At 38.7% G+C, this 19,093-nt stretch overlaps 1 protein-coding gene across 1 annotated transcript in view; it reads right to left on the bottom strand.

Moving 5' to 3' along the window:
- Positions 1-383: 383 nt before the first annotated feature.
- Positions 384-19,093, bottom strand: part of mrpl13 (mitochondrial ribosomal protein L13) — a 32,627-nt gene continuing 13,917 nt past the window's right edge. Inside the window, exons 6-7 of the mRNA XM_057835084.1 lie at positions 6,731-6,852; positions 384-1,631 (exon numbers count right to left, since the gene is read on the bottom strand). Of these exons, the coding sequence (XP_057691067.1) occupies positions 1,607-1,631; positions 6,731-6,852 (147 nt within the window). The 3' untranslated portion in view covers positions 384-1,606. The remainder of the gene's footprint in view (positions 1,632-6,730; positions 6,853-19,093) is intronic.

The raw sequence follows: 19,093 nt of genomic DNA on the forward strand, positions 1-19,093 counted from the left end.
GCAGCTTCCTTTTTTATATTGTCCTTATAGAAAGGATTGCTGCATCATAAATGATTTTGTGGGTTTCCACCTCCATGATGAAGCGCTCATCATCCATGTTCGCTGGTGTTTAAACCGTGATTAGGCACCTGGGTTGTTACGTCCAGGCCCAGCTCCGCCCATTTTGCCGGATGCGTGTCCGGCAAAAATAGAAAATAGCCTATACCATGCGGCAGGCATGCGGCATGCCGGAGGTGGTTCGCAGTCAAGCCGGAGCACTGACGCGGCCGGTATACGTTGAACAATAGGATATAATGGGAACGGATTGGCTCCGGCGCTATTTTTTACCGGAGTCGGACCGCAAACGCAACGATCACGCATGCGGTGTACTTGGGCCTTAACTTTGGGGAATATTACCACTTACAACACTCAAACCAAAGAAGCAAATTAACAACAGTCTAACGGTTTTAACAGCGTTAGTTACTTCATAAATTAACTCATTGGCTGCCATTTGAACAATCACTGCCAGACCCTCCCTGTCCAGATGGATTGGATGGCTATTGCCTTGAATGGCAATGAGACATGATCGTTCTTTGCAAGCTTTAGGGTTAACCCTGTTCAAATTGATTTGATGTCTATTACTGTCAATGGCAGTGAATGAGTTAGTTGATTCACCTCATTTAGCATCAAAGAATACAATGATTACCATTACTTGTTGACCTTTTTTTCTTCTGAAATTGTTCTCCAGCTGAAAAGGGCTTAGACTCCTTGACTGTTGTTGTGCCATTTCTTGCTACGCGGCGAGACGTCTACACAAAGCACAGTGCGCTTGCGCAAGCTTCCGCATGCATGCGCACATCGGTTAAAAGCAGCGAGTACTCACTATTTTTGTTTTTATTGAATTTTTAACATGCATTTCCCTCTCATACTTTTAACAATTGTGTTTTCTTGTGGTAGCTTTAAAGCAGAGTGTTAATCTGTTGACCACATTAGTCACGTAGCGTATTTAAACCGTCCTTATTTGGTATAACTACATTTAAGTATTTTTTAAGGGCATTTTTTAGTACGCTCTGCCTGTATGCATCTAAACAAAACAAGTTGAAAGCGCAGGGTAGTAAGTTGGGTGTCAAATTCACCTCTTGTAGGACATTTTGGCAGAACACCGGCTTTAATTCGTGGTCAAATCATAATCATTTGGTTGTTTTCTGTTGTCGTTTTTTAACAACACAAAATCTTGACGCATCACATAAATTTTGTTTGCTTCTATAACTAATAAATGTGTAATGAGACGGATTAACATTCCTATTTTTTGTGAACCTAAGATCGAAAATAGTCATACCGCATGTTAAAAAAAAAGAAAAGACAACAGCATTGTCTTTAATTTTTTCTTTTTAATTTTATTTCCGGTGGTCGAGTTTTGCAATAAAGGCAAAATTATGCTACACTGATCACAAATTAATTAAAAAAAAAAAAAAAGTATTTGTATGTATGGGACATCAAAAAGACAAGTGCCTCTCTTAAACACAAAGGCAGGAAAATGAGTTGTAAAACTGCAAACTCAGCAGTCATTTCATTCCATGTCGCCATGGCATCCATGTCACAACACTTTGCAGCCTCCTTTGACTTTTCACTCCATCTTGAAGTCTTCAGGTCTGAATAGAAGACAGAAGCACATTCGTTTCAAGAGCAGACAAGGAATCCGCAATTATTAAGAGAAAAGTGACAGCTGACAAACCCAGCAGATTTTATCCATGTTTTTTTATTTCCCATCACTGGTCCCTATTCCTCTTCCATGTCAAAATGACACCAAACACAACATTGTTTTGTATGTGCTCATCTTTAAATTCGGCACAGAGTTGGATATTATCAGGTGGCAGTGTTTTGGTTTAATGGGAGCTTTATCAACTCTAGCTCATATATTTTACTGTTGTTTATTTTGTGCCTGATCATTTGTTTGAATTGTGTGTGTGTATGTCTGCTCTAAGTCCTGAGAGAATATTAACTATGTGTTTAATAAAGGGTAATGATTAAAATCGCCCTCAGTGACCGCAACCACACACAAGGTGTAAAATGAGAAGAAAAGACAGAGTGAATATTAACGAGGTGAAGGGCCCTCTCCAACAAAACCGGATTAACTTGACCTTGACGACCGCCCTGCCCGGACACTGATTGGCTGAAGATTGGGCCAGTAAACAATACAGGGTCGCGCTCATTTATCACCGCACACACGGACAGCTATGGGCGACACTGAACACAGAGGCCAAAAAGGGACAGGACTCGCACATAATGCACTAATCCCTGTGGCTCAGCATGCAAATGTGGGAAGTGTTGACTTGAAATTCTAAACTGTTGAAAGAACTGTTTATGGGTCAGGCACACGTTTTTTCAACCTAAGAGTCAAATAACTCAAGTTACAAAATCATGTTAATCAGCACCAGTGAGCTTAGATGATGACTTGCAATGGATAAAGAAAAATCAAAAAGTTAATGAACCAGTGGGAGTGTCGACGACCTAATGCCAGGAGGATGTTTACTATGCGCGAGGCCACGAAATAAAAATATGATTATTGATATGATGACAGCAAACTGAGGCATCACTGTCATCATCCTGCAGAAAAACTCGACAAACCATGAATATGATTATGCTATACCGCTGATGAGAACTAGAGTTGACATTTTCAGCCTATTTTATTCAAAGTTTGTCACAGCAGCTGTCTGCACAAGACCTAAAATCACAAGTGACGTCCGTTCAAATGAATGCGACTACACCAGAGAGCATGAATGAAACTAAAGAGAATGACTGGAGGGAAACCAAAGCCGAAATAGACAATTTGCAACTAGGGTTTGGTACTAACTTGAGGTAGGACTTGATAAAAAAAAATCTAATTAATTAGAGGTTTTGTAATTAATGTTTATTCATCACATTTTAATCACATAGCAATATTTGTCCCAAAAAGCAATTTTTTCCCCGCCTTTTTTCCATCACATTTAAATAGAATTTTAAAAAATTAGGGCTGTCAAACGATTAAAACTTTTAATCGAGTTAGTTACAGTTTAAAAATTAATTAATCATAAATAATCGCAATTCAAACCATCTATAAAATGTGCCATATTTTCTGTAAATTATTGTTGGAATGAAAAAATAAGACACAAGACGGATATATACATTCAACATACGGTACATACGTACTATATTTGTTTATTATAACAATAAATCCACAAGGTGGCATTAACATTACTAACATTCTCTTAAAGCGATCCATGGATAGAAAAACTTGGAGTTCTTAAAAGATAAATGTTAGTACAAGTTATAGAAATTTTATATTAAAACCCCTCTTAATGTTTTCGTTTTATTAAAATTTGTAAAATTTTCAATCAAAAAATAAACTAGTAGCTCGCTATTGTTGATGTCATTACACCATGCTCACTCCCCAAACCCATAAAATCATTTGGACCCCAGCTCCAGCAGAGGGCGCCAAACAACAAAAAACAAGTAACAAGCGGACATCACACTGCTGTCATTTTAATCTGAGCGGGGCATGTGCATTAATTGCGTCAAATATTTTAACGTGATCAATTTAAAAAATTAACTACCGCCCGTTAACGCGATTATTTTGACAGCCCTAAAAGAAATAAAAATAAAAAAGACTAAAAAAATAGCACAAAGTTCACGTCTTTCTTCTTGTTCCTTTCATGCACAAATTACGATCAGGATTCTTTCCTCAATTCCCCTATTGGCATGCTCAGAAAAGACATAAAACATGAAACAAAGAAATTTCAAATATCTATCTTGCCTCCTCGGGTGCAGTTTTGACGAAGCAAAGCAAAGGCCCGTCTCTAAGGTGCTAGTCAAATGATCTGTTCGAAAAATAATTTTGACCAATTGTGAAATACTTTGCAGGATTCTTGTGAATTTCATTCATTTTTCTTTTATTGCTTTACAACCTTTATAGACAACATTTTACCAACTATAGGTCTTTATTTTAAAGGGTACTACGGATAGAAAGACATGTAGTTGTTAAAAGATACAGTAAATGTTAGTACGAGTTATAATAATTTGATATTAAAACCCCTCTTAATGTTTTCGTTTTAATAAAATTTGTAGAATTTTAAACCAAAAAATTAACTAGTAGCTCGCCATTGTTGTTGACATCGCAGGGCGGTGACATCACATGGGTACGCTGCCCAACTTCCAGTGTCACTCTTTGACTGTGTAAGGTGGTGATTAAAATATACCACAAGGTATCAATGGAGAGTTTTAAATTAATTAGAGCTCAAGCCAATAAGGGCATTTTTTCCTTTCACTGACGCCGTAGTTTCTTTTTTACGGCGGGTTCATTGTGCCTTATGTTCATTTTGTATGTTGTCTTCACAACATACAAGACTCCTGATAATGGCTCCCAGCATCATAGTTTGTATATTGTGACTAAATATTGCCTTCCAGTGTATTTGTTGAGCTAAACGAGTTGCTAAAATGTTTAAATAGAGTTTGACGAAAAGTCTGAGTAAGCTTTATGTGTAGTTTGCATAGCGGTATCTCTTTTGATTGTGAATTTGTGAATGCTAGTTCTCTTTGCAGTGTTTTTTAACTGTGTGAGAATAGGGCCTCATTAATACAAATTGAAGCAGTTTTCTTTTTGTGAACAACATTATTTTTTGAGAGATATGAATATTATTTTTGTTGTATTTTCACAATATGATACTTATGTTGTGAAGGAGTAGTTGCCGAAGCTTATGCCAATAAACGGCGAATCTGAACGCCGGTGTCCACTCGCCTTTCTCTGCCTCTTAACGCTCAATATGCAAAACAAGGTGTCATTATAATCTGTTGGGCAGAAATGATACGAATAGCCAGCAGTCAAACTTAAATTTAATACATTTATTCATTTTCCGTGTCGCTTATTCGCTGGGAAGCAAGCTTCAGAAGCAACATCTGATTAAGTATGATAAATCTGAGAACACCGGCAAGATGAGCAACAATTTGGACCTCTGTTTTTACATGACAAAAATAAGGTAAGGCAGCATCGTCTCGGCCACGAAGCCCCTTAGACATCTCGATAGCAGCAAGCTGCATCAACGTTTTCATGTGCTGTTATGCACGGGCTATCAGAAAAATAAAACTGCTTTGTTTCACTGTATACCCTCATCATATGGAAAGCACACAAGCTCTGGATGCTAACTATCACCATAATAATATCGGAATAAGTTGGATCTCACAATAGTTTACCGTGAAGATCTACAAACAGTTTTTGACATCAAACAGAGCTGTCAAAAGCGAACTTGACACATGAATGCTAATCATCTCATCCTGTCTTTCTTGTTCATTTTACTTTTGCTGTCCTTTTCATTAATGTTCCACTCTGGTTCAAATTGGAAGAGCAGAACCAATGAAATGTTAAAGACAGTGGAAGTCCGGCAGCGTACCCATGTGACATCAAAGCCCTGCGACATCAAAGGCGACCTACAAGTTAAAATAATTTTACAAATTTTATTGAAAACAAAAACATTAAGAGGGGTTTTAACATCAAATTATTATAACTCGTACTAACATTTACCATTTAAGAACTACATGTCTTTCCATCCGTGGTACCCTTTAAATTCAAAGTCAATTACATGCAACTGCCCTGCCTACCACCACTCAATCTCCGCGTTTAGATAAAAGTACATTTATATTAATTTATTTCTGACACCTCATCCAGCACTCAAGTCAAAATGTGTTTGTTTTATGTTTGAACAACATATGGCTTTCATTAAAACATTTTCTCTTTTTAGTGCAAAACTGCTTTAGTCCAAACCTGCCTAAATGCAGGATTCTAAATACTCCATGCCTCCGTTTTTGCAGTAAAAGACAAAATGAGCCCAAATTTCAGACTAATGCAAGAAAAATGACCGGAAGTACTCCGTCCACAATTGCTGACAGCACAAAGCCAACAGCAGCTAATGTTACTGTTTACATTGACTGGCTGCTATAAGTGTGCAAACACCCCAGTGATGGCGGCCAACCACTAGATGGCGACGTACACAAATCTCTACTCAGATTAGTCTTTTGTTGTTGATACTTCAGCAGACTGTAAGGCAATGCTTCTGCGCGCTGCTAAGTACTGGACGGTAGTAGAAGTGCAGTCACTGAATTGTTTATTTTTCACCAAAAACACGTGTAAGGATCAATACAGACAGATTTTGAATTCATATGAGAGTTGCGTGATGTAATAGTATCATTTTGAGAACCTGAGAATCCATTTTTTTAACACGCCTAATAATTAACATCTTAAACTCCTATCCCTAGTACAATTACATTCCAGAAGCCTGTGACAACAACCATATAACCAATTCAATAAAGTAGCTCAAGTATTATTTTTTAATGCATACACAATCATTCTATTACATTCTATTGACTGTTTATCTCAAGTTTTGTTTGTCTTTTGAGGCATTCAGTTTTTGGGATTTCACTGTATTTATCTCGTTAAGCTTTTGACTTAGCCACTAAACACTCTCTGGAGAAAGAGAGAGAGAGAGAGAGAGCCTGAGTTCACACTTCTTTATTACATGAGCAGCTGCAGCGCTTTCAACCATCAGGAGGAGTTAAAGTTTGAAAACATCACGTAAAATGGTCATCATAGCAACATCGCCAGATTGTCGTCTTTGACCGTTGACAACAACTGACATTTTTGGGGGACCAATGTATTAATCTGTTCCAGGCAGCATTCATTTCATGTTCTTGTGCAGTGACATTTACGTGTGATTGTACATACGGCGTCCAGAGTCTGGGGAAGGCATCGATCTCCTCCTGCGTGTACTCGCTGAGCTTCCTGGGAATTTCCCTGGGCTGAGGCAGCTCCTCTGTCAGATTGGCCCGGATGTCTTCAGGCAGCTCCTAGTGGTGGACATACACCAAGTGATGATAAATGAAGGGATGGGAAAAGACATTGGAAATTAAGTGAACCACAACTTACTTTAGGGGATATGTTGACCCACCCATTACATGTGAAGATTTGCAATATAGAAAAAAGATATTAACCATATAAACCTTTGTCATTTTATCAGTTTAACCGAAAAAATTGCATTTACAATGGCCAGAATGTCTTAACGCTACTTTTGTTGGTCCTTTATGATTAACTCTGCAAACAGACAGATTCTGATCAATGTGGGGGTGACTGGTTTGAATTTGAATATTTCATGTTAAAATTTCAACTTTGTCCTGGTTAGCCATTGACAAGTGTGTAAGTGTCAGTGGGCAAGTGTTTACATTAAGGCCTCGCATTGACATTGGTTAGCTAGTGTTGCAGGTAGTTGCACTATAAGGAATCCGCTCATTTGGGGAGCAGTTTGACTCGCAAAAAAATTACAAACAAATCACAAACGCACAGATGACACACTCCCACTAAGTCACACACTCATCTTGGTCTAAATTATGCACGAGACAGTGGAAAAAATAGTAATTTCACACAAAACTGCCTTTAGGTTCTTTAGGCAAACATGTTTCATTGGCCATTCCTATAGTTTATGATCTTTGATAGCCTAAAATGTAAAGGGAAAAAATGTAATTAGTTTGCTAATTCTAATTAGATTATCTTCACAGTTTCGGAAAGCTTGTTTAATGCACAACAAGGACAGTTGAACATTTTGCTTTTCAATTTTTGACCCAGGTATTTGGTTTTAATTAAATGGCTCACATATTCTTTAGGTTTGAAAACGATGTTCTATTATTCTTGCTGTAAATTACACTATACATTTTCCAGTAGTAAGGCTGCAACAACTAATCGAATACATCAATTAATAGTTAGTTGGCAACTAATTTGACAATCAATATTTGCCAGCTGCTATGAGCAGTCCTGTCTGGGTCCTTGTTTGCGTGTCATGTGAGGCTACGCGTGCACCAGTGATTAGAGCAAGAGAAAGAGAGAGTTCACTGCTACACTCAGGTTGGGTTGCGGAATCATTAATATTTCGAAGAGTCGAGAGTTTGTTTTTTTGTGTTGTTAGATCCAGTGTGTCTCCATAAGAGGTGAGTAAACGAAGCCAATTGTTTTTTTTTTTTGTTTGTTTTCGTTGATGAGACGTTACTAATTAGCACGGTGTGCTAAGCGAGTTATCCGTTATGGTCATCAGTGTCTGAAGTGTCTGTTTGTATTGTATTTTTGAGAAGCATATTAACGCTTGAGTTATTGTTTAGATAGTAAAGTTATCTCATTTCTTTTTATAAAGAAACCATACACATAAACCCATTCATGTAACAGCTTAGTTTCCTTTCAACAAAAACTGCCATTCAAACTATAAATTGTAATACAAGAGAGTGTTCTACGTTTTATACTTTGAACCTTTATTAACAACTTTAAAACATTTTGTTTTATGTACTTAAAACAGTAGTTGTACACTACAATTAAGTCAGGAAGCTGTCATAAAATATTATTTCTGAAGGATATAGTCATCCATTTGGTCTTCATTTTTACTTACAACATTCCTAAAACAACATCAAGTTAAAAAATTGTAAAGGTAATTGAAAAAAGTGACATTTAACCGATTAATCATTGAAATAATCGTCCGATTATTCGATTATAAAAATAATCATTAGTTGCAGCCAGGGCCGGCCCAGCCTATACGCAGATTATGCAGCTGCTTAGGGCCCCTGACCACTAGGGGGCCCCCAATCTGGCAATTGTTTAATATATATTCTATTTTGTTTACTACAGTTTGCTTTATTTTGACTTTTGATACTTGATTAGAAGCTTAAAAAAATAAAAGTTCTTCCTTAATTTCTTTCTTTCCTCTTTTAGAAAAAGGTTTGGCGCTATCTACTGTAAGTACTGACAATCATTTGGGGTAAGAAGTTTGAAGTATGCAGTGCAACAAAATCTGATTAATATACAAAATATGGACGTATGAGTTGGATTGTATGTATGGGTTTCACAGTACACTGTGACGAAATGGTGGGCCAAAATATGGGCCCCTTTGTATTATTTTGCCTAGGGCCCCAAAATGGCCTGGGCCGGCCCTGGTTGCAGCCCTACCCGGTAAACATCCTCATTGCAACATAACATTTCAAAATCATATACAGTGAGGAGCAGAAGTATTTGCACCCCTTGTGATTTTGCAAGTTCACCCATTTAGAAAACAGGTAGAGGTCTGACATTTCAATCATAGATGCATTTCCACTTACAGAGAGATAACCTTAAAAATCCAGAATTCACATTGTATGATTTTTTAAAATAACTTATTTGTAATTTACTTGTTTTGATAAGTATTTGTACCCCTGAGAATCAGCAATAATTATGACACTAGAGAGTTGTCAGTTAACCTTAAAAAAAAGTCCATCTTTGCCCCATGAGTAACCAACCACCGATCACCCGTTTGCAGTGGCGCCACCAGGGGGTGGCCAATTTATAAGGGTGGCCGTGGCCACCCCTATAAATTGGTTGGCCACCCCACTGGCCACCCCACTTGCCAGTATATCGTTAGATTGTTGTAGCATCAGTTATGCATTTCATCCCAAATGAATGCATTTATTTTGAATTGTTAAATGTAGGGCTGTCAAATTTATCGCATTAACGGGCGGTAATTAATTTTTTAAAATTAATCACATGAAAATATTTATCGCAATTAACACATTTGCGGTTCGACTCATTAACGCATTGCAGCAAACAGCCTACAATGGCGCCGTTTTACTTATATACAGAGATAAGAGGCAGTGTCAAGTGAGTGGAGTAGATACAAGCATTCATTAGGGCCGTGCTTTTAATTAGCAAAAGGTTTGTCATCTCTCCCGCAGCAACTATAAATATTGTGGGAAGCGATGTGGGGAAGAATGACAGGAGTTGAATTTTTTCTTTACACCCTGTAGTGTACCCAACACAGAGAAGATCTAGCATTTGCAGCCACCACACACAGTCATGGTTGCAGCACTTCCTATCATGCATTTGGGCAGAACAGTTAAGTCGCTACAGTATCATTTACTGAAAGCTCAACAAATACACTAGATGGCAATATTTAGTCACAACATACAAACTCACATTTATCCTTTAAGAATTACAAGTCTTTCTATACGTGAATCCCTTTCACAGAAAGAATATTAATAATGTTAATGCCATCTTGTGGATTTATTGTTATAATAAACAAATACAATACTTATGTACAGTATGTTGAATGTATATATCCGTCTTGTCATATCTTTCCATTCCAACAATAATTTACAGAAAAATATGGCACATTTTAGAGACAGTTCAAATTGCGATTAATTACGATTAATTCATTTTTAAACTGTGATTAACTCGATTAAAAATTTTAATCCTTTGACAGCCCTAGTTAAATGTACACCTTATGCCTAATATATACATAACACAATAAAACAGAATTGTTGTGGAACTAAAAATATTGACTGGACAGTTATGAACTATGCACATTAAATCATTAGTAATATCACACAATACACCAAAGTATATCAGTAGCCGTGTCCTTAAGTCTTTCTGATAGTTTTCCCCTGACCTTTTTACTGCAATAATATAATGAAAACCTGAAATTATGGCTTTTAGTTTTGGCCACCCCAAGATTTTAAGTGGCCCCATCTGGCCACCCCTATGAAAAATTTCTGGAGGCGCCACTGCCCGTTTGAGCTAATTATTGTCACCTGTGCACTCCACAGTCAGTCATAATCCAACGGCTACCATGGGCAAAACCAGAGCGCTTTCGAAAGATACCAGAGAAAAAAATCGTTGAGCTACACAAAGCTGGAAAAGGCTATGGGGCAGTTGGAAAGCAGCTTGGTGAGAAGAAATAAACAGTTGCAGCAATTGTTAGAATATGTAAAAGGCTAAACATGACTGATAATCTACCTCGGATTGGAGCTACATGTAAAATCTCTCCTCGTGGGGCATCACTCATGATGAGAAAAGTGAGGGCTCAGCCTAGAACTACAAGGCAGGAGCTGGTCCATGACCTGAAGAGAGCTGGATGCACAGTTTCAATGGCTACTGTCAGTTGAACACTACAGTAGTGACGGGTCCGTGAGACCTCATGAAGCGTGTCGACACAGTGACACACTGTGTTGACACAGTGTGGATACTGTGTCATTGAATACTGACACCTGCTGGACATAAAAAAATCCCAACAGGCAACCCACTTGACAGACTGACACTGAATGGCGTACTGCACGCAGGCTATTTTTAGACCGTGACGTGGCATCGTAAAGCAGAAGTAAAGCCAAAGTGGGACCCGCCCTCGCATAAACTTAACGTAATTTGTGCTACTTTTCGCCGGTAGTCTTTCAAAAACGAACATGCCATCACGCATTGCTTTTTTGGAACTTGTAGAAACAACTCTAGACATTACGACACATGAAGGATGTTTTCTTCTTACGTTTCCGGAAATCAAAAACTCGGGAGGAAAAAATGTGAAGACCGAATTAACTTGAGCGGACTTTTAACACCAGCTCGGTGAATCCATTCACATTTCATATGCAGTAAACATTATGTTGGGTTGGCATGGTCTTTCAGAGGACAAAGAGATAAGCCATTTTTATATTTTTAACTTATTTTTTTAGCGTAACGTTGTTCTGTACTGCTTCTGTCTGACAATGAAAAGAATTGACCTGAAAAGAATTACAATGGTATCTGACTGCCACTGTTACCATTTCTGTTATAGATATACAGTGCCTTGCAAAATTATTCGGCCCCCTTGAACCTTGCAACCTTTCGCCACATTTCAGGCTTCAAACATAAAGATATAAAATTTTAATTTTTTGTTAAGAATCAACAAGTGGGACACAATCGTGAAGTGGAACAAAATTTATTGGATAATTTAAACTTTTTTAACAAATAAAAAACTGAAAAGTGGGCCGTGCAATATTATTCGGCCCCCTTGCGTTAATACTTTGTAGCGCCACCTTTTGCTCCAATTACAGCTGCAAGTCGCTTGGGGTATGTTTCTATCAGTTTTGCACATCGAGAGACTGACATTCTTGCCCATTCTTCCTTGCAAAGCAGCTCGAGCTCAGTGAGGTTGGATGGAGAGTGTTTGTGAACAGCAGTCTTCAGCTCTTTCCACAGATTCTCGATTGGATTTAGGTCTGGACTTTGACTTGGCCATTCTAACACCTGGATACGTTTATTTTTTAACCATTCCATTGTAGATTTGGCTTTATGTTTTGGATCATTGTCCTGTTGGAAGATAAATCTCCGTCACAGTCTCAGGTCTTGTGCAGATACCAACAGGTTTTCTTCCAGAATATTCCTGTATTTGGCTGCATCCATCTTCCCGTCAATTTTAACCATCTTCCCTGTCCCTGCTGAAGAAAAGCAGGCCCAAACCATGATGCGGCCACCACCATGTTTGACAGTGGGGATGGTGTGTTCAGGGTGATGAGCTGTGTTGCTTTTACGCCAAACATATCGTTTTGCATTGTGGCCAAAAAGTTCAATTTTGGTTTCATCTGACCAGAGCACCTTCTTCCACATGTTTGGTGTGTCTCCCAGGTGGCTTGTGGCAAACTTTAAACGAGACTTTTTATTGATATCTTTGAGAAATGGCTTTCTTCTTGCCACTCTTCCATAAAGGCCAGATTTGTGCAGTGTACGACTGATTGTTGTCCTATGGACAGACTCTCCCACCTCAGCTGTAGATCTCTGCAGTTCATCCAGAGTGATCATGGGCCTTTTGGCTGCATCTCTGATCAGTTTTCTCCTTGTCTGAGAAGAAAGTTTGGAAGGACGGCCGGGTCTTGGTAGATTTGCAGTGGTCTGATGCTCCTTCCATTTCAATATGATGGCTTGCACAGTGCTCCTTGAGATGTTTAAAGCTTGGGAAATCTTTTTGTATCCAAATCCGGCTTTAAACTTCTCCACAACAGTATCTCGGACCTGCCTGGTGTGTTCCTTGGTTTTCATAATGCTCTCTGCACTTTAAACAGAACCCTGAGACTATCACAGAGCAGGTGCATTTATACGGAGACTTGATTACACACAGGTGGATTCTATTTATCATCATCGGTCATTTAGGACAACATTGGATCATTCAGAGATCCTCACTGAACTTCTGGAGTGAGTTTGCTGCACTGAAAGTAAAGGGGCCGAATAATATTGCACGCCCCACTTTTCAGTTTTTTATTTGTTAAAAAAGTTTAAATTATCCAATAAATGTTGTTCCACTTCACGGTTGTGTCCCACTTGTTGTTGATTCTTGACAAAAAAATTAAATTTCATATCTTTATGTTTGAAGCCTGAAATGTGGCGAAAGGTTGCAAGATTCAAGGGGGCCGAATACTTTTGCAAGGCACTGTATATATATATACTGGACTGTCTCAGAAAATTAGAATACACAATATTCTAATTTTCTGAGACAGTCCTGTATATTGTTCTATGTAAAGGACGTCAGCCAAGGTCGGCCCCCCACATTTTTACCACGCCAAATCTGGTCCCCTTTGCAAAAAGTTTGGACACCCCTGCTTTAAATGGTGGATTAATGTACAGGACTGTCTCAGAAAATTAGAATATTGTGTATTCTAATTTTCTGAGACAGTCCAGTATATATATATCAAAAACAACTTTAGTAAGGGGGAAGTGTAAATAAATTATAGAATTAAGATGTGTTATCAATGAAAAAATTAAGTGTTCTTTGGCTGTCACAGAGTAGCATTTGCGATCGCTACACAAAGCTAACTAAATTACCCCCAAGAACGGTAAGAAACGAAGGACAACCAGAGGATACATAAGAAACACAGGGCTGATGGTAAAGGATAGCTTGTTGAAACAGGAGAATGTCATTGTCAGTCGCGTCGATAAAAAAGCTAAAGCTATGCTTAGGTCGGCTCGTTTTTTTTCGTCTTTTTCAGCCTTCGACACTCAAGCCATCTCTTTAACTGAACATTTTTATGTTCTTCCACATCTTTGCCAGTGAGTTTGGCACCAGGCACATCATTTTCGGAGAGAATTGTTAGGTTTAGCTCTGTAAACATCTCCTTCGTACACGATTTCCATTCATTTCCTATTAGGGACAAACGGTGACTTGTCCCTACTTAGCAACAGTAGCTAATGTCATGAATATTAATGAGCGGAAGTGACGTGTTGCTTGCGGTACGCCATAGCATGTAAAATCAAATCATTTAAGTCTTTGCATTCATATTGCATTATTCCATATCTTTAAATTATGTGAACATATATTATAATGTGAAAATGTAAGTAATAATAAATAGGTGAATGAGGATGCTTGTGGACTTTTTGTTCTGAAAAAATTTTATTCAAAAACATAGTTTTTTTTTTATGTTTAAAATTTAGTTGGTTACTTTTTTTTTTTTTTTTTTAAAACAAGCCTGTTGTGGACAACACACTCGCATGGAACCAACGATGCCAGCATGCACAAGAATTTCCAGTTGAAAGAGGTTTGGATAAGATGTCCATTGGCTCCTCCAGTATTGAAGAAAATCGGCATTGCGTGCCATGCTCAGCTCAGCCATGCATCGTTGCACTTTTGCAATTTCATCTACAGTTGCATTGCCTCCTTGACTCCCCACTTCGTCATCTAAGTGCTACCATAGCCCATCAGAAAGAAATTGAAGTGGACAAAAAAATGAATAATAGCTTAATTACAGATTTCTAATAAATTACCAAAAAAGAAACTGTGGGAAAGTAAAGGAATGGCTCTATACCTGTGTTTATTTTGGGATTATCAGAAACTTCATTCTCAGGCTTGGCCCAATAATGCTTCAGGATTGAGGAGGTGGCAACTGTTTGTATATGACAGGTTAGTCATATACAAAGTACACATGCGACATTTAACCTGCGGAAAAAATAACGTTAATAGTATAATCGAAAGTCTTGAAGCAGCGCCGTGCGACGCGATCCATTCAACACGTTCTGACCAGGACTTGAACCCGCGCGCACGACGCGTCGGAGACGAATGACGTTTGCTCTGACCACTAAGCTAGCAGGTCAAATGCCACCACATACCCTTGAAGGCAAGGCACCGCAAATGACGGACCCGCGTGTAACCCGTCACACTAATAAACTAAGAGTTACCTTAAAATTAATTGTATTGGGAGAAAATGGGAGAAAGTCATGTGGTCAGATGAGACCAAAGTAGAACTTTTTGGTGCAAACTTTACTTGTCGTGCTTAGAGGAAAAAGGAGGATGAGTACAATCCCAAGAACACCATCCCCACTGTGAAGTATGAGGGTGGAAACCTCATGCTTCGGGGCTGCTTTTCAGCAAAACGGACAGGACGACTGTACTGTATAAAGCAGATGATGAATGGTGAAATGTATCGTCAGATTTTGAGCCACAACCTCCTTCCAACATGGATCTTCCAACATGACAATGATCCGAAGCACACAGCCAAGCTGACCTAGGAGTGGCTGCGTAAAAAGCATGTCAAATTTCTGGAGTGGCCTAGCCAGTCTCCAGACCTCAATACAAAAGAAAATCTTTGGATGGAGTTGAAACTTTGTGTTTCTCAACGACAGCCCCGAAACTTGACAGATCTAGAGATGATTTGTGAGGAAGAATGGGCCAAAATCCCTGTTTCCATATGTGAAAACCCTGTGAAGAACTACAGAAAGCGTCTGACCTCTAATTAGAAACAAAAGCTGCTGCACTAAATATTAGCACTGATTTTCTCACGGGTACAAATACTTATTAACACAAGCAAATTACAAATAACTTATTTAAACTAGCCCTGTAAGCAGGACTCAACGGGCCCGAGGGAGAGCGTATCGATTTCTCCAATTTCTCGGCAGGGAACCTATCGATTTCTCCAATTTCTTTTCAGAGATTTTTTTTGGATGCTAAATACATTTGGCCTACGCTTCGACATAATGTCAAAAAAGCAAGGGTCCTTTTCATTTGCCATGAAAAAAGAATAATCCAAGAAAATAAGACATATCAACCACCTAATAATAATAATAATAATAATAATAATAATAATTTCTCCAATTTCTTTTCGGTGATTTTTTTTGGGGCTCATTAGGTTATTTTCCCTTCCAGGAGGAGTCGGTCTCGTAAAAAAGGACATTTCCTGTTCCCAGCAGGGGGCGCCGGGCCTAATGGGTGATACTTCAATGAAGTCGAGTTCAGGCTGGGATACATCACGTACATGCCAAATATGAAAAAGATTGAACGTTGTATCAGGGAGTTATTAGTCATTTTCTGAATTCGGTGTTTTGTGAAAAAAATGTACGACTTTGGCACGATGAAAAATACATTGTATCTTTTTTTCTCCTACAGATGAAGTAGCAGAGTGTAAAGCAACAGCCTTAATGAGTCAAAGCAGTTTTTCACTGCTGTCATCAGATGAACTAATTTATCCCTAATATATTTCATTGAAAAGTACATAGTATTTTGTTTCTCCCACAGAAGAAGTGCTTTTATCCCTTAAATATTTCATCGAAAAACACATAGTATTTTTTTCTTCCACAGAAGAAGTAGCAGAGTGTGAAACCTAACCCTAAACCCTAACCCTAACACACACAAAAAAAACCGCCCCGCACAGGTCAGGCCCGTGAATGAAAAGTCACCATTTTCATATGTGCAAATTTTGGTGAGTTTTCGAGCATGTTCAGAACTTCAAATTGGCCATTTTCATTTGCCCTGAAGAAGCCCTAACCCTAAACCCTAACCCTAATCCCCAAATAAGCCCGACTTTGGTACTCCGCCCAGGTCAGGCCCGTGAATGAAAACTCACCATTTTGATAACATCTCATATGTCTCATGAAGCATCTCACCAATTTTGAGGAGGATCCAACTAACTGCCTCGGCGCAATGGTCTCAAACGTGCACCCTGGTTTTCGACAAAAATGGCATGTTTTTCAATATTCAATCTAAAATACCCGATTTCCTTCTGGGTTTGGAATATGGGTGCAGAGACTTTTTGAAGCATTTTACACAAGGTATCGACTCCCCAAATTTCATCGCTCTACGTTGAAAAAACCTAAATGGAGAGGCCCTTTTTAAAAATTCCATGGGGAGCCATTTTTTGATATTCTTTCACAACGTTGCCAAATTATCGAAATTTTGGCGAATCCGCATGTTTGTGCAAATTCTGGTGAATTTTTGAGCATGTTAAGACCTCCGAATGGGTGTTTTTCATTTGCCATGAAAAAAGAATAATAATTATCCTTAGCATAAGAATAGGGCCTTCGCACCATGTTGGTGCTCGGGCCCTAAAATCATACAATGTGAGTTACGGATTTTTAAGGTTCTCTCTCCGTAAGTGGAAATGCATCTATGATTGAAATTTCAGACCTCTACCTATTTTCTAAGTGAGTGAACTTGCAAAATCACAAGGGGTGTAAATACTTCTGCTCCTCACTGTATTTTTCCAGCTGCAATTACAATAACGTGATACTGCGATATTGTAGCACGAGGTTAACATCTCATCAGACGTTGATGTTGAAAACATTGAAGGCTCAAATTCAAAGTCTAGACTTGTCAGTGCTGTATACCATTACATAAACCTGTAAAAATTGATCCCTTAAAAATCTGTGATGAAGCCACAATAAAAATGGAAGAAGCAAGATATAACAGGCATTCACTCTAAAAGGAGAATTTTCCTGGAGTGCTACTAGTTATAGCACTCACTGGAGGTTCAGTGTCATGCTCAAGAGCACCTCGGTAGTGCTGAAGAAGCAACTGGCGGGTGTCCAGTAAGCACTTAGAATTTTCAGAATTAAACACAAATAAGGACACAGTGACTTTTTATCTGCACCCCCCGCCAGTCAAGTCCTTGCCGACTGAGCTATTGCTGCCTTTTAAACCTTTGCACAACCTTAACATATTACTCTCCAAGGCCTCTCCACAGGCTTATTAATGACTCAAGGTAGGTGGAGATAAATATTCATTAAGGGCACCAACAAAGCCCAAGACAAAAATACTATGGCATCAAAAAGACCTTTCACACCACTCGAGGGAACTGCTGGCATGCAGTTCTGTTGAAACTTTACTAGTTATTAAAGATGCAAACGGCAATGCTGTGGTGGGGTGTCGCTTTTATCATCATGTGATTCAGGGTAAATTATTTTAACGTACTTTGTTTATGCTTTAATGCTGCCAAACCCTTATATAAAGGCATTGTTGGGAGAATTATCTTTCACAAATTATTCATGCATTTCCATACTCATATCAAAGCTGCAGACTGAAGCTTTAAGTTGTAATAAGTCGAATGGCGCCACCTACTGCAGATAAGGGACACTACAAGAACGAATAGCTCTTCCCAGGCATGATTCATGTGTAAAAATATGTGAAGAAAATAAGTATTTAAACACCCTGCTATTTTGCAAGTTCTCCCACTAAGAAATCAAAGAGGAGTCTGAAATTTTCATCGAAGGTGCATGTCCACTGTGAGAGAGAATCTATAAAGAAAAATCCAGAAATCACAATGCATGATTTTTTTAAACAATTTATTTGTGCGATGAAGCGGCAAATAAGTATTTGAACACCTGTCTATCAGTTAGAATTCTGACCCTGAAAGACCTGTTAGTCCGCCTATTAAAAGTCCACCTCCACTCCATGTATTATCCTGAATCAGATGCACTTGTTTGAGGTCGATAGCTGCATAAAGACACCTGCCTACTCTATACAATTAGTAAGACTCAAACTTGTAACAAGGTCAAGACCACAGAGCTGTCCAAAGACACCAGAGACAAAATAGTACACCTCCACAAGGCTGGTAAGGGCTACTGAGCAATTACCAAGCACCTTGGTCAAAAAAGGTCCAATGTTAGCACAATCATTAGAAAATGGAAGCTAAACATGACAGTCAGTCTCAATCGGAGTGGAGCGCCATGTAAGATATCTCCTCATGGGGTCTCAATGATCCTCAAAAAAGGTGAAGAATCAGCCCAGAACTACACGACAGGAGTTGGTCAATGACCTGAGAAGAGCTGGGACCACCATTTCCAAGGTTACTGTTGGTAATACACTAAGACGTCATGGTTTGAAATCATGCATGGCACGGAATGTTCCCCTGCTTAAACCAGCACATGTCAAGGCCCATTTTAAGTTTGCCTATGACCATTTGGATGATGCAGAGGAGTCATGGGAGCAGGTTTTGTGGTCAAATGAGAGCAAAATATAACTTTTTGGTCATAATTCCACTAACTGTGCTCAGAGGAAGAAGAATGATGAGTAATATCCCA

This window comes from Corythoichthys intestinalis, chromosome 4 (assembly GCF_030265065.1).
Source record: "Corythoichthys intestinalis isolate RoL2023-P3 chromosome 4, ASM3026506v1, whole genome shotgun sequence".
Lineage (NCBI taxonomy): Eukaryota > Metazoa > Chordata > Actinopteri > Syngnathiformes > Syngnathidae > Corythoichthys > Corythoichthys intestinalis.